This window comes from Rosa chinensis, chromosome 2 (assembly GCF_002994745.2).
Source record: "Rosa chinensis cultivar Old Blush chromosome 2, RchiOBHm-V2, whole genome shotgun sequence".
NCBI lineage: Eukaryota > Viridiplantae > Streptophyta > Magnoliopsida > Rosales > Rosaceae > Rosa > Rosa chinensis.
Window position 1 is genome coordinate 47529953 of NC_037089.1, and position 17215 is coordinate 47547167.

General features: G+C 39.6%; 1 protein-coding gene across 1 annotated transcript; it reads left to right on the forward strand.

Annotated features, from left to right (window-relative positions):
* The first annotated feature begins 7711 nt into the window (after positions 1-7711).
* LOC112189774 (protein trichome birefringence-like 43) lies at positions 7712-11676 on the forward strand. Its single transcript, XM_024329126.2, has 5 exons — positions 7712-8272; positions 9971-10142; positions 10342-10523; positions 10804-10965; positions 11177-11676. Exons 1-5 carry the CDS (start codon positions 8031-8033, stop codon positions 11472-11474), a joined length of 1056 nt encoding a protein of 351 aa, XP_024184894.1. The 5' UTR covers positions 7712-8030; the 3' UTR covers positions 11475-11676.
* The last annotated feature ends 5539 nt before the right edge of the window (positions 11677-17215 follow it).

A 17215-nucleotide genomic window follows, 5' to 3' on the forward strand; every position in this document is an offset into this window, starting at 1 on the left:
CTCCTTGGTTTCTATCAATCGAACCAAAATCTTACCATAGAAAACAACCCACACTTGAATTCTATCAACATAACATAGAAAACAACTCACTCCTTGATTTCTATCAATTGTATCAAAATCGTACCATAGAAAACAACTCACACTTGAATTCTATCAATATAACATAGAAAGCAACTCACTCCTTGATTTCTATCAATTGTACCAAAATCGTACCATAGAAAACAACTCACACTTGAATTCTATCAAATTGTTAATAAGGAAAACAACTTACACCTTGTCCCCTTAAAAACTCGTAATGTCATGAGTTATCAATAACCAGTTCCCGTTACCCCATGAATTACCTATATGACAGACAGATTAGAGCTCTAACTGAAACGTAACCACTCGTCCGGCAAAAGACGTGATTACTTGATATTCTGCCCAAGGTCATAGATCTTCGTTCCTCGAACTTTTTAGTCCCTTGGAATAAAACATTGAAGGAGTCGCACTGGACCCAAAATGTTACACGAATCTCAACACTTTTCAAAAAAATCGAAATCAACATTTCCATAATCATTGTTTTCCGAAAAGCCATAACACAAAACAATAAAGAACATCAATTCATGCATATTGTTTTCATACCCAAATCTCAATGCTTTTCAAAACAAATCGAAATCAATCATTTCCACAATCATTTGTTTTCCGAAAATCCATAACACAAAACAATAAAAAGCATCAATTCATGCAAATTGTTTTCATAAATCCACAAACCACCAAAACATATATATTTCACGTAAATATATATACGTAGTCATCCTCTCAGGAATGCCTACTAATACCAACTATAGTTTGCAGTTACTAAATAACTCTCAAAACGATATGGTAAGCCCGTTCGTGAATGAACTTCGTGAGATTACTCACCTCGAACTCCCGCTGCGTCTTCAACAAAGCACAAAGTAGCCAATCCAAGAAATAACCGTCCAAATACTTTGTCAATTACCTAATCACATACGGTTCCAACTTAGTTACGATTCACATTTGATTTAAGTTCGAAACCCTTGTTTTGAACTAAAATCCCCAAGGTGGCGCCAATCGAGGCAAAACCACGTCCGAGACCTCCCAAAGTCTCCGGAATACTTCCACGATCGATATGTCCAAACCACAAGTTGATCAGAAGCTCGAATCCTCACTGATCGAATAAATCGATCGGTATGAAACCGTAAAAATCATAACAAATCTATTCGAGCTCTAAAATTTGCATATTATATATTGAAACGCTCGTATCAACGAGTAGAACATATATTATACCAAAAATATTTCCTATATGTTCGGAACACTGCCGGAACTCCACCAAAGGCGGTGGCGCTCCGCCGCCGGCCAAAACTCAATATTTCACAAAACTCCCAACATCAAAAGTTTTCATCTAGGCATGCTTGTGAATTTTCATAACTAGCTCGAAGTCAGAAACAAGCATAAATGGTCGAAAACTACCTCACAAGCTTTGGATTTTTGCTCAATCCGAGTTGAACAGATTTCCACGTAAATCGATCCAAACAAACACCATAGATCGACTCAGACGACCCCCACGAAGCCAAGGAAGGAAACTTGAAGCCGTACGGTCGCCGGAGCTACGTTTTCCGGTCGGGTCCGAAAACACCAACCTGCTCCGCCTTGCTGTGCCACACACGGTGGATATCGCCTCTAGAGAACACCACAGGGATGACCAGACGGAGGAGGCGAACTGATCTGGAAGTTTTCATGGCCGGAGACCGCCGGAAAAGCCGGGTCGGGTCGGGCCAGACGGAAAACTTTGATATTGAAGGTATCAGTCAAGAGAGAAGAGAGAGAGAGGAGTGGGTTTCCGGAAAAGGAAGGAAATGAAAATAGTAAATTTCCCACTTGGGAAACTTCTATTTATACCAAAATGGAAACTTCTTCCAATGGCCATAACTTTCTCATACGAACTCCGATTAATGTGTTCCGCATGTCCACGAACTCGTATCGACGCGTTCTACAACTTTCATGAAGGAAGTTTTCTGAGAATCCTGACGTATAAAAAGTCAAACTTCACATGACCCCCTAAACTGTGAAATTCGAATGATTTCACGTACGAAAACCATTACACTTCATAAACAACCTACGAATAAAGCACAATAACAATTATTCGTACAACTAGTCCATTATTAAATTACCAAAATATAATAACATAAATCCAGGTCATCACACTACTTGATTGGGAAGGGATATGCTCACGTGTTTCCATAACAAGTTTCGGATTCTATCGCGGTTCATGTTGGAAATGGTCTTCATTAGAAGCCCTGAAAGAGTTAAGGGAAACCGCTGAACACTTGAAATCTGAGTTTGAGATGAAGGATTTTGGGAGAACAAGATTATGTCTCGGTTTGGAACTTGAGCATAGTGTTGATAGATGCTTAGGCATTTTGACAAGGTCAAACCTTCAAGCACCTCCATGATCGTTCGTAGTCTTGATCCTGAAAAGGACCATCTTCGTTCGAAGGATGATAATGAAGATGTGCTAGAGGCAGGAGTGCCTTACTTGAGTACAATAGGCGCATTATTGTACTTAGCTCAATGCACAAGACCGGACATCTCATTTGCCGTGAACTTGTTAGCTAGATATAGCTTTGCGCCAACGTGACACCATTGGATTGGTGTAAAAGATATCTTTCGATTCTTGAGATGTATGATTGATATAGGCTTGTTCTATCCCTATCAAAAGATGATGGATTCGGACGTATCACACACCAGGAACGCCGCCAACACTGGCCTGCGTCCACTATCCCCATCCCAAAACGACATGTGTTTTGGAAGGTTTTGCTGATGTTGGGTATCTCTCTGACCCATACAATGGTCATTCCCAAACTGGTTAAGTGTTCACCATGGGTAAAGACCGTGATATGTTGGAGGTCTACAGAACATACCCTAGTCACTATATCTTCGAACGATGCAGAGATTATTGCTCTTCACAAAGTGGTTCGTGAATGTATATGGATTGAATCCATAATTACGCTTGTTCAAAAAAATTGTGGTTTGAAGTCTACCACAGATGAGCCTACGAGCATATAGGATAATGCTGCTTGTTTTGAAGCAAGGCTACATCAAAAGCGACCACACCAAGTATAATCAGCAACAACAAACTCTCCTCAAGATCCAAGTGAACTAGGTTTGATCTAAGGACAGTGTGGCAGACTTGCTCACTAAGTCATTGCCTAAATTCCACTTTTGAGAAACATGTTGGTAGCATCGTTTGCGAAAGTTATCCGAACTCCCATGACGGTTGTCATCAGGGGGAGATGCAGACATCAGGGGGAGATGTCTACATGTATGGTCTCGAAACGTGAAGGGTGTGTTGTGCTATTTTTCCCTTTCAACCGAAGTTATTTTTGTCCCACAGGGTTTTTGTTACTCGGCAAGGTTTTTAATTAGGCAATGAGAGGAGCACCACGTTTGGGAGACACAAGGGGGAGTGTTCAAGTAAATCCAGAATATGTGTCTGGCCCAAACTCGAGGTTACTTGCTCTAGTTGAAATATGGTTTATATTAGAGATATTCTCGGAGGACCTTAGGAGATATCCAATCAATGTATGATTATGTTTCCATGTACAATTCTATCTCTATGCTTGTAATCCTCTATATAAAGAGGTCCCTATTATCAATAAAAGTACCACTCAATTCTCTCCCAATTCAGTTTTCCTTAAACAATATAAAGATATTTCTAGAAAGAGAAATGGGTTAGATAAGTAAATTTAATAATTGAAATGAAAATGTAGGGTGTAATGAGTAAGTAGGGTGAACAAAGTAAATGATAGGGTGGCAATAGCCGCACCCAATTTCAAATGCATCCAGCATTTGATATGTAACTTTTTCAAGTTACTATCTTTTGTAAAGTCTAGTTTTTTTTTTTTTGAGTGGAAATTGTCAACTCTTTATTCAATACTTAAACGAAATTACAATCATAAGAAAGTACATTAAGAATAAAATTTGGGGAATGTTTTCCCAAACTAAAGAAGATCTAGGCAGAGAAGCAAAAGAAGCTAAACAGTGAGCCACACAATTGGCTTTACGATAAGCATGCTTGAACATAGAACCTGGAATGAAATTCAACCCTTCTATTATGTCATCATACACACGACCCAATTGGGAAGTATGGGGAATGACAGCTTGCTTAGTAGCATTAGAAAGAGTTAAAGAATCCGTCTCAAACACTACCGGAGAGAGCCCTTTATCTCGTACATACTTCACAGCTGCTTTACCAGTAAGAGCCTCCACATGTTCTGTAGAATAAACATCCTCCAGAGCCTGACAGAAACCCCCAACACAAGTACCAACAACATCTCTAACAACAAACCAATACTTCCACTAGAACTAGAGCTTGAAAAAGCCCCATCCATATTCACCTTTAACTAACCTTGAGCAGGATGTTTCCACCTACAACTCCCCTTCTCAATCCTAGGAAATGACCTCCTATAGAACTGGAAGTCAGTAAGCCTAGCATTTAAGCTGAAAAGCACATCACCTTCCCGGGCCTCTACCTGTTCCCAAACTCTATGATTCCTCTCCTTCCAAGCACCCCATATGAAAAATAATAATTTACACCACCCTTCTTTTGAAAGCTTCTTGAAACAAAAATTCAACCAATCAAATAAAGTAAGATCAATTGCAGTTATATTACCTCATAACAAACTTGCTTGAGCTCCTCCTCCGACTGCAATAAAGTCTTCGTAAAAGGACATAAACGACATAAATGATCTGAGGACTCATTCCCCATCCCACACAGCACAGACAAATAAGACTCAATTTGTACTCCCTTTGACACCAATCTGTCAACTGTAGGCAATATGTTCTGAAGCACTTTCCATATGCAAATTCGAGCAGTTCCAGGAATACAAGCTTGCCATACACCTTTCCAAACCTTTGAAATAACTGCTGCACCCCCACCATTAGCTGCATGTTGTAGTCCCAAGAAGAGTTTACAGACACTTTTTATAGTAAATTGGCCTTTTGAGTCAAGATGCCACACTCTTCTATCATTCAAATTTCGTTATGAGAGTACTAGAGACTTCACAAGTGCCACATCTTGAGGAACAAAGAGTTACTGCACCTTATTCATATCCCACCTCCCTGGAGCTAAAAGAAGATTCTCCACAAGCAAAGTGACATCCACACCAATTGCCTGAGGCACCGGAACAAAAGGATAGACATTTGGAAGCCACGGATCCATCCAAACTCGAACCCCAACACCATTACCGATCTGCCACCTCATTCCATGCTTTAGCAGATCCCTAGTACCCACGGATAGGCATTTGTAAAGTACTAGTTGATATGCATGTTAACATATATTTATGCTATTTATTTACTTACCTATTACTTTTTGTGGTAAAGTGTTGATAATTATAATTATTAGTTTAAAATTGATTTCCATATATACTATATATTGGAAAATAAAGTCAGTTTGTCACCCGTTCCCAAAATTAAAAATTAATATTTTATAATTAGACACAAAATTAATTTGTCACCAATGGTATTGCATTTGGCGGGTAAAAACAATTTTGGCACCAAAATTTTAAACTGATTAAAAAATAGTGACAAACTATTTTCATCACCAATAAAGTCAAATTTGGCGGCAAAAAAAAAATTGGGCATAAAAAAAAATGATAAGATTTGAAAAGAATGGGTGACAAAATATCAAAGATTGGGTGACTAATTTATTTCGTCACCCACACCCATTCTAGTGACGAACTTAGCATTTCATTACCTAAAGGAATTAGTCATGCACTATAGGTGACGAAACTGGAGACGAATTTTTTTTTGTCATCCATACTTATGGGTGACAAAATTTTTAGAATAGGTGACAAAAGTGATTTGTCACTCATCGGGTAAATTCTAGTAGTGACTCGTCAGCAGGCTCTAGTTGGAGTAGCCACTGAACCTATTTGGGCTGCACCCGTCAAGCAGGGGGCACCTCTGAGACGTTACAAATGCAGTGAGGTGGACCATGTTGTCAGAGTGTACCCAAAGCTGAGCTTGGTATGTTGAACTTTTATATAAGCTATTAGATCAAATTGTCCAAATTAATATACGTATGTATATTTTATGTATTATACATGTTTCATAATCTACTAATTATGACATGTAGTAATCTGGAAAACGCAACAGCTAAAAATGCTAAACCCTAGCCGCCTTGGTTTTGGGTCTCTACATCGGCGTTCTACGCCTATCCTAAGCGATCTTGCCGTCTCTATCACTCGAGGCTGCTGTGCAACCTTTACAAGTCGACAATGGTTGACGTGCACCCTACTGCATCTGCAGAATTATGAATTTGGTTCTGCCTTACACTACTCTGATGCGTCCTCATGCCGGAATGCGTTCTTGCAGAAAGACGGTTTTGATGATCTGGGTTGGAAGAGTCGTCCAGCAATGGGGTGCCTCAAGGTAACTGCTTGGCCAATATGGCTGAAGCCTGACTCTCAATCACCCAGACAACACCTTGAAGCTCAGAAGGAATGGAATGAGATGCTAGTTTTGCGGGGGACGATGATCTTTGGCAGGCCGTGGAAGGCGGTCGAATTAAGTTGGACGGTGAAGCACGAAAGGCAACAGAGAGGAGTGTTGCGAGTCTTAGGACTCCAATCTTCTGAATTTGAGGATGATCCTGTTGTGCGTCCGTCGGTGGAGTTGGAGACAAGAAGCTCTGCGTATCAGTTGCAGCGAGTGGCAGTTGGGATGTCTGCGGTAGCCTCCTTCAATGGCAAAGGTGGAGGGATGCTCCCCTCTCGGTGGGTGCCCAGATCACTTGGGTGGCCCAAGTCTCAGTGGAGGCCAAACCAGATCAGGTGCAGCTATTAGTTGGGTGGCCCAGACCAACTTGGAGGCCCAAATCTGTTGGGTTACCTGGGGTGGATTGGGTGTCCAAAGAAATTGGGAAGGATATGGGGGTTATTGCCCAGGTTGGGACCCAACTGTTGGCCTCGAGTTCTCTACGCTTTCGTATTTGGGATCTCGGAGGATTATTCCAAATAACTATGCTTAGGTGGTTTTTTAGCCTGCAGATTATGATGTTTCTTTTACATCTTGATAATGGAAGCTTCTGGAGCACCGCAATTGAGCGCATTGGCAAAGGAAGTTTTCACACAAAATTATCTCTTTGTAGGGTAATATTGTAGTTTGTTAGGCTCCTTGATTATGGGAGCTTCAATGTTTTAAGCGAATGGTGCATGAATTCCCATTTTTTAGGAAATTTGTAAGTGCCTTTCTGGCATGCGATTATCAATGCAATCTTCATTTACTCAAAAAATTATGACATGCAGTACTAAGAAGTCTAAGATTTGAAAATTTTTCTAAGATGCTGTGATTGTCAACTGTATATATTTTATATTTGGTCTTATTTACAAATTAATACCTTAAAAAAATTTAAACAAAACAAAACAAAAACCAACCTCACAAATGGCAACCAGCCTCGTGTTCATCCTTCAACCTCCACTCTTTTTTTTTTTCGCAAACTTATTGGCGATGTTGGTTTTCTAGTATAGATTAGGTCATGATAGTTAGACAAAAATATGAGCTTTTTCGTTAGTTCTAAGTATCATGCAGTTAACTAAGAATTTTATATTAGTGATCGACCCTAAACTCTAGGCCACAACCTTTCAGTGATATGATGACCCCATTAAAAACGAACCAATGACAACTCCAAAATGTCTCCTTGTCAAAGATGGAGATTCTTCCCACTTTCACCAAACCATTTTGAAACTCCCTCCTCTCGTTCATCTGTCCCTCTCTCTCGCCGACCCTCTTTAAGTTTCATATTTATGAATGCGGATCTCTCGCTTCAGAACCCCATACACATTAGGAAGAATCTAAAATTTGAATCCCACATATGTATTACATTTTCCGTTTCTGGAAAAACATCCCGATATTGACTACCATAATTAATATACATATATGTTACTAAATTCCACGATATATAACCTTGCTGACTTTCAACACTACAAACTACAGCCATTTGTTTCTTCTTCTCTCTGATCTCATAGATTATGGATGGTTTTGCAGTACTGGTAGTGCTGGTAGTGGTTTCTGTTGTGCAGCAACAAGTGCATGGGATTGGGGGATGTATCGATGTTTCTCGTGGGAATTGGGTTCATGATGATTCATACCCTCTTTATGAAGCTTCTAGCTGCCCCTTCATTGAGAAGGAGTTTGACTGTATAAAGAATGGTCGCCCAGACAAGGACTATCTCAAATACAGATGGCAGCCTCTTGGCTGCAACTTACCAAGGTATGTATCACACATACTTTTCTCTTCGCAGATAATATGTTGCTGTATTGCTTTTAGCTTACATGTTATTATTGATTGACTAATCTAGCAACAGGCATAACATGTCAAACACTACTAGAGATCGAGGCTGCCTGTAAAATATTCTGGTTGTAAATCAGTTTTCTTCCTCGTATCTTATATTAATCATGGGTATAGACATATTCTAGCTCTTGATTTCTGTGATACTGGACTCATGAGAGTTAGTCTTGAAGTGCTATTTAGATACATTTTCAATGAAAGAACATTTCTTTCCTCTTAATTTAGGACTAGTCTTTCTAATGTCGCATTGTATTATATAATAAGTGGGTTTACGAGACATTATACAATTATTGGAATTTGAGTTTCAAAAGAAACCCAGAAGTTAGAATTCTCTTTCAAGACAAATGAAAACGAAAAATCAATGACACAAATCTATAGTTAAGTATCCAATTAATATCCAACTCAAGTCTAATCTAATCGGGAAATCCAAATTCTTGGTCAACAATATATATAGTCATTTGTTTCTGAATTTTGTAAGTGTAGATGTTAATACAAAATGCAATGAATGTAGCTATTACATAATTCGGTCTTGGCCTCGATGAAAACTGAAAAAGTCACGAGACAGTTTCAAATACCCCAGACTGCTCGCCTACATACTTTCGTTTCTTCTTTTGTTTCCAGCCTTGTCCGATCAAAATAGGACATTGATTCCTGTCAAGCAGTGTTGAGTATTAGCCAGGCTAGCTGGAGGCACAAACTTTAAGCCTCCATGTCATATTATGATGAGGCATAATTCTAAAGTTCAACTTATTTTGGGCCTTTTGGCTTTACTCCATCATCTACTTTGCTCGATCGATTCTTCTTCTTTCTGCCTCCTTTTCCCATGTCAAAGTCACCGTAATTGTTTGTGTATGGTAGTGGGTTTCTTTCATCGTTAGCAACACATATTTGAGGAGGTAGCAATTTTCACGTTCTAAATGGCATGCTTGCAGATTGGTTGTTTTCATACTATTTGTAAAGCATATTTTTAGATCATATATCTTTTTCAACATTAAGTTGGTACTAGCAGCTACATATGAGCTGTTGGTTGATGAATCAAGCCAAATACAATTCATATATGCAGGTATCTTAGTAAACAAAGCATGTAATAAGTTCAAAGCCTTCATGAAAACATGATCAAAATGAAACAAATGAATTAAGATGGACTTCTAATCAGCTTGGCCATTATAAGAAGTGAAAGAAAATTGTCAAATTTGGTAATTACATTAATTCCAATATCGACCCACTTAATCAACTTCTTTATCTGGAGACAATTAGTTATAAGTTGCTGTTGTTAATGTATTATTGTCGTTCAGTGACAAAAGAAATGTATCATTGCTATTCATTGACAAAAAAAAGAAAAAAAAATGAATTATTGCTCTTGTTTGCTGTTGCTAAGTGGCTTTCATCAACCTCTGTCATTGTAAGTATATTACTGAACAATTGGTTGTTGTATTGGCATATTATCTTCCACAGGAATCATTAATCAGTTGGACACTAAGAATAAAAAAATGGGTGATTTTAATTTATTGTTTGACAACATGACATGTTAGATACCGTATTGGAAAACATTTATCACTAGAGTGTGTGAATATTCCAAGAAGATGATATTGACCCGTGTATCAAACTTTGATGATGAAGATTCAATGGAATTGATCTTTTGAGGAGGCTAAGAGGGAAGAGCATCATGTTTATTGGGGACTCATTGAGTCTGAACCAATGGCAATCACTCGCTTGCTTGCTTCATACGGCTGTTCCAAATGCCAAATACACATTGGTCAGGTCTGGAGGACTCTCCGCATTCACATTTCCGGTGAGCATATTTTAAAAATGAATATTGAGTTTATACGGGGTGTAGAATGACAATTTTAGAGAGTGTGAATAGTTTTTTCGGAAACATGAACCTGTTGCGCTCTGATACCTACTAGGATTACATTATTGTAATAGGCAACACTTTCTAACACTGTTTAACTACTTCTTTGTTACATATTGATTATGTTGCTGAATTGCAGGAATACAATATTAAGGTGTTGTTCTCCCGCAATGCCTTTCTCGTGGACATTATCAGCACAAGTGCTGGGCGAGTCCTAAAACTTGACTCAATCTCGCTTGAAAACCAGAAACTGTGGACAGGAGTTGACGTCATGATCTTCAACACATGGCATTGGTGGCTTCACACTGGAAGAAAGCAAGCGTACGTACAACCTCCTAATTGAGTTTTTCGTTTCAAAAGATGCTTGGCCATTCCTCGTAACCTAATTAATTTTTTCGTTTCAAATTGCATTCCATACACATGCATAAACAGTTAGAAAATTTAAACTTTAAAAGTTTATGTACACATATAAGACTGTCGTGGACGAATGACTTCGATCTTACACGCAAAAAGCTAAGTATTTTTCTTTGGTGAGCTTACCTATATAAGTGCACCTTTGTGCAAAATTACTGAGCTTGGTTCTTGAATGTGTTCGTTGCAGATGGGATCTTATTGAGAAAGGGGGGAAAATAATTGGGAAGGACATGGATAGGTTGGTTGCATATGAGAAGGCTCTTAACACTTGGGCAACATGGGTAGACACCCATGTGGACCCTGCAAAAACCAAGGTCTTCTTCCAGGGTGTTTCCCCAGATCATTCTAAGTAAGTACCTAGTTAATTTTAACATGGAGAATATGTCTCAAGAGATTTTACCCTCAACTTAATGATTAATTTTCTGCTTAAAGTTTTGAGGGCAAAGATGTTCGATGAAATGCTTCAATGAGACTTCTTCATTGCAAACCCTCGAAGGCCCGTATACATTGTTTAACTTAATCTCTCAAGGCTTCTAATCAAGCTTGCATTTGTTTCTCAGTTCATCAGACTGGGATGATCCAAAAGCAGGAAGCTGCAATGGGCAAACAGAACCACTTCGAGGTCCAAGCTATCCTCGTGTACACCCAGCAGAGAAAGTAGTAGAGAAAGTATTACGCGCTATGTCAAAGCCCGTCCAATTGCTTGATGTCACAAATCTTTCACAACTAAGAAAAGATGGGCACCCCTCTTTCTATGGCCTTGGTGGGCACAGAACCTCGGACTGCAGCCATTGGTGTTTAGCTGGAGTTCCTGATACTTGGAACATTCTTCTTTATGCAGCTCTTGCAGGAAGTTAATTTGTTATTTCATTCTTTATGGGGATTTACAAATATCGTCGAAGAAAAAGATACTGGAATAATAGTTGTATCACATGCATATTCACTTAAAATGAAATTCAATTAGCTTGGACAAAGTTATCAGGTTTGACTGGGAAATTCATGAGTGATTTGTATTGCTTAGCATTACACGATCGATGAGAATTACAGTGTGCATTTTCAATTTCCTTGTTTGCAATTTTTCTCTATTTTCCTTCTTTGATCTGTTTAGATTGAAACACCGCAACCATAGTATGGAATCACAGTGCAAAAGTTCATCACCTATTTTTCCTAAAGGAAATGACATGTAAGTTTCAATTCAAATATCAAAGTTTCTTTTCCCCTTCTGTTTAGATTTCAAGCAAGGGATGAGGGTACATGGTATCACCATAATATAGGGAAGGGTATGCGAAACACGAAACAACTGGTATACATTACTTTTCTTCTATAGCTCAATCTTTCTACTACTAACCAGTTCCAGTTTCTTGGTAGCAGCCCATACAGAAAATTTGATACCAAGACTCCAATAGATACCCGTAGCAGATTTACTCCTTTTCTTGTTGAAGAATTGACTGATCATGAACTAATAGCTGGAAAATTATTGAACCTTTCCTTGAGGAATCTGATATGCTAGCTATAAAAGCTGTTCCCATCAACAACCAATCTGAGTGTGACAAGCTGGTTTGGCCACATGAAAAGTCTGGAAACTACAAAGTCAAGTCCGGTTATCATTGCCCTCACCATATGACCACCCACCAAGTCCCAATGCAAAATTTTTGATAAAAGCATGGATGAACACTCATCTGGTCCGCGCCTTCGAGGGATGCGTATGCTTTAGTGCTTTAAAGACCTCCTCTTTGAAAATCTCTTTTGTCAAAACTGCATTCATCTCCTCATTGATCACCCATGGCACCACACTAATTAACTGTGTCACCAACCTCAGCACTAAAAGTATATTTGGTCTTATTTACAAATGAATATCTTTATTTATTTATTATTTGTTCAAGTAAATCCAGAATATGTGTCTGGCCTAAACTTGATGTTACTTGCTCTAGTTGAAATAAGATTTATATTAGAGATATTTTCGGAGAATCTTAGGAGATATCCAATCAATATTATACGATTATGTTTCCATGTACAACTCTATCTCTATGCTTGTAATCCTCTATATAAAGAGACCTCTATTATCAATGAAAGTACGACTCAATTCTGTCCCAATTCAGTTTTTCTTAAACACGTTATCAGCACAAAGCCCTAACCCTGAAACAAATAGCCAAACCTTGATTCAAGAAGCTAGAAACCTTGAATCCGAATACAAAACCTTGAAGCCTTTTCTGCCTCCACCTCACACCTTGAAGAACTCAATCCCAGGAGTCCAGAACCGGCGGCCCCATCCCAAGAACCGGCCGGAAACCTACCGAACCGGCTACCGGAAGCTCCATACAACTCGCAGCAAATATTCCACCGGTTCACCATCTTCCGGACCTCCAATTTCCACCAAATTTTGGTAGCAGAAGCCTCTTGATCTAAAGTTTCAGGAACCGGAATAAAAAATCCAAAAAACCTGCCTAAAACTTACTGAACCGACCGCCTGATCGTCCGGCAGAAAAGAAAAGAAAAAGAAAAGAAGAAGAAAGAAACAGCCCAGCCCAAAAGGAAGAAGTCGAAGCCCAGCCCACTGACATCAGCCTGCCAAGTCAGCAGCTATCACGTCAGTATCTGGACCCACTGTCACGTCATCAGCAAGACCCCATCGCCACGTCAGTAACAAGACCCCACTACCATGTCAGCATCCAGTCAACCACTTTTCCGGCGATTTTTCTGACCAACTTTTCCGGCGATTTTTTCTGACCAACTTTTCCGGCGACCTATTTCGAGGTATTTTTTTCTTCTAAAAGTTCTCGTTTTTTTAGAGTTTTTACATTTAATTTCTCTTCTTTTTCGGGGACTTGTAACCTCCCTTCTTCTACCCCCCTTTCTTTATCATAGGGGAGACCAAATTAAGCCGAACTGTGGGGGTTCGTGCTCACTCCAAGCTTGAAGCTTGTAGAGTCCTCCAAACTTAGAGTTTGCTGAGATAAAACGATCGACCGCACACATCATTGTTTCGATCTAATCCAATCCCTCTTGGAATCGAATTTCTTGGAAGCGACTACGCTCGGAAATTCCTAATTTCTAGGAAGCGTTTACGCTCAGAAATTTTATATGTTTTTATGGTAGCTTCTTCCACTCCGAAACTAACCCTTTTTTCTTGTTCTCTTTCAGGATGAGTAACCCGAACAAATTGGACTTTGCTCCATTGGGAACAACTGGCTCTAAATATCATAGGTGGGTTCGTGATGTCCGCCAGCATCTCAAGGCCAATGGAATCCTAGATATGATTCTCGAGCCTAGCCAGGACGTGCTAACTGTTGAGCAAGCTCAAGCTTTGGAAGCAAATAGAGTAGCCTTAGAGGCAAATAAGGTGAAAGCCATCATCCTAATGACTCGTCATATGGATGATTCATTCCAGTATGAGTGTATGAATGAAGAAAACCCCAGAAGGCTGTGGGTCTCACTCGAAGAAAGATTTGGCAACGTCCATGACTCCCTGCTTCCTGACCTAGAAGTGAGATGGCATAGCCTCCGCTTCTGTGATTTCAAGTCAGTTCTTGACTACAACTCGGAAGCACTTCGCATTAAATCCCTAATGGAATTTTGTGGTAAAGAGATCACAGATGCGATGTTGATTGAGAAGACTCTCTCTACCTTCCCCGTCCCTGCATTGATGGTTGCTAAGAACTATCGAATCGATGTTGTTGTAGGATGGATCACAAGGTTTCATGAACTCATTGGAGCTATGAATGTCGCTGAAAAGCATGACAACATCCTTGTGAAGAACTATCAGGGTTCTAAAAATCGGCCTAGGCGCTGAGCGCTGGGATGCCGCTTGGATTTTATGCTACTCAGTGGAGCTGGGCGCCGGGCTGATAATCGGCTGCCTAGGCTGGTCGTCCTGGGCATTGGGCGCTGTGCGACTAGGCGCTGCTTCCTTCTTTTTTTTTTTTTCATAAACTCTTACTTCAATCTCGAACTCAAACTCTCAAGGTTGGTTGCAACTCAAAGTCGAAACCTAAGTTAACCTCTGTAGAGACAGAACACTCACTGTCGCCGTCTTTGCTCTCTCTCTCTCTCTCTGGCACGGCAGCACCAGCGGCACGACCTCTCTCCCTCTCTCCGGCAAGGCCGCACGACTCATCTCTCCATCTGTGCAGAATTGGTAAGTTGAATTTCTGTGTTTTGACTTTTGAATCGATCTGTTGTGGGTTTTAGATCTATATGTTTCTCACTCTTTCATGAATTTCTGAGTTTTCATTTCAAGTATCGAGCTCGCCAGCCTCGTCTTCAACTGGTTGCCTTCTTGGTTCGATTGAATCGATTCAGAAATCTTCAATTTCTGGGTAAGTTGCTGCCTTGCTTAGTTGATTTGGTTCGAATAATGATTATTGAATATTGCTTTTGGTTGGATTGAATGAATATTGAATATGTTTGATGCTTCTGTTTGATGCTTTTGGTTCTAATTAGATAATGATCATTCAAGTATTTTCTCAAGTGCAGTGCAAAATTCACTAACCTAATAGTTATGAGCAAGTACGAAAATCATAAAACAGTAGCTTGATTGATTTGTTTGAAGTAGCTTTGTTGATGTGATTTTGTATGTTGAATTAGTGCCTTTTCCTCTTATTTGGTCATCTGTATTTATTCCTATCATTTCGTTCACACTTCTATTTTGTTTCTGTGGGCTTAGAGTTGTAGCCCATTTTACTGTTTCTTTTTACATTGCTGTGTAGTTGAAATCACAAATTGCTTCTAGAAAGATTGTTTCTAACAGAAGTTGCTGTTTGAAAATTGAAACAGAAGTTGTGTTTGATTAAGTGATTAACAGAAGTTGCTGTTCAGTGTTTCATGAATGCTATGGTGGTGTTTGTTACTTTGCTTTGCTTACTTTGGTAATTGAATTTTGAGTTTGAGTCCGATGAGGAGGGAGTACTAGAGGGATATGGAGAAGAAGAATTTGAGGATTAGGCCTTAGAAGAATCAAATTTGCAATTTTTTATTTATTTATAAGAACTCATTATCTCATTGTTGTTGAACATTTTATCTATATTTTGAGTATTTTTACTATTTTCAAACATTATAATACATTTTATATTTTTATTTATATAATTATATGTTATAAAATTAAAATTAAAATTTAAAAAAAAAACCCGCCTAGTCCCCGCCTAGGCCCCTAGGCGCTAGTCCCCGGCCTTCAGCCCGACTAGCACCTAGCGTTTTTTAGAACCTTGAGAACTATAATTCGAGATCCGTGGAAATAGAGCATATTCCTGAATCCAATTATAGTCGCGCTCCTAAGAGAAGGCGCCAAGAGCGAAACCCTAATCTTAGGGATACTTCTGGACGTTCTGGTCCATATAATCGCTCTACTTGGGAAGGTAACCACCAAAATAGGCGAACACGGAACCGAAGAGGTAAACGTGGAAAGAGAGAGGGAGGCAACGCCTCTGGCCATGTTGGTGGCGCCACCAACACTAAGAGCCATCTAAATGACGCTTTCAAAGTGCCTCAATCAATGGAGTTTGAGCAAAGAGATGTATGTTCTCGATGTGGAGTGTCTGATCATTGGGCACACATTTGTAGAGCTCGTGAAGAAATCGTCACCGCCTACAAAGCATATTGTGAAGCAAGAGAAGCTCACTATATGGAACAAGATGATCAAGAAGATGATCTGGAGTGAAGGGTTGAAGACTACAAATCTGGCTGGGATCACTAGATCATCAATTCTGTTTAAGTCTTGATTTTTCCAAGAGATGTAATAGGCAATCGCCATATATTTTTGTAGTAAATGCTAATGGTTTAGTTTTTCTTCAAAGCAGGCTCACTCAAAGTAAGTGTGATGTCTAGGAAGGTTCTGAGATTAGTGGTACTTAAGCGAGCCTTGCTCCACCGACATCTCTCTACTCACTTGGTCACATTTATTTTGGAATTACCGAAAGAAGTTAGACGACTACCATTGTTTTGCAGTAGCTATCATTTTGGATTCGATTTTGTTTAGTCAAAGAGACAATGATGTAACTCCGTTGGCTTATGAATAAAATTTCGAGTTCTTTATGACTCCATTTTGATTATGAGCATATGACTTTTGTGACTACGATGGCTGGGCCATCAGTATTAATTTAATGTGATGCCCCGGAAATTCGTATTTATTTTCCGAGGATTTTCCGGAATCTAAATTGTTGTCATTGGACGGTTTCGTGGCTCGTGGACCAAGCGGAAGTATTTCGGACGAATTTTTATTCGAAAAGTGTGGATTTAGGGCTGCCGCAAAGGTTGACTTTTCATACGTTGGGATTCTCCAAAAACTTCCTTCATGAAAGTTGTTGAGTACATCGATACGAGTTCGTGGACATATAGAACGAGAGAATCGGAGTTCGTATGAGAAAGTTATGAGCGTTTGAAAAATTTGGAAAGTTGCTATATATAGAGGTTTCCATTTCGGGAAAGTCACTATTTCGATTTTTGCATTTTCCTTTTCCGGAAACCAGAAACGCTTCGTTCTCTCTCATCACCCACGCTCGACCCGACCCGAACCCGGATTTTCCGGCGAGCTCCAACGACGGCAGACCACCAGACGAGCCCAGATCGGTTCGCCTCCTCCGTGCACTCCTCCCTGTGGTGTTCTC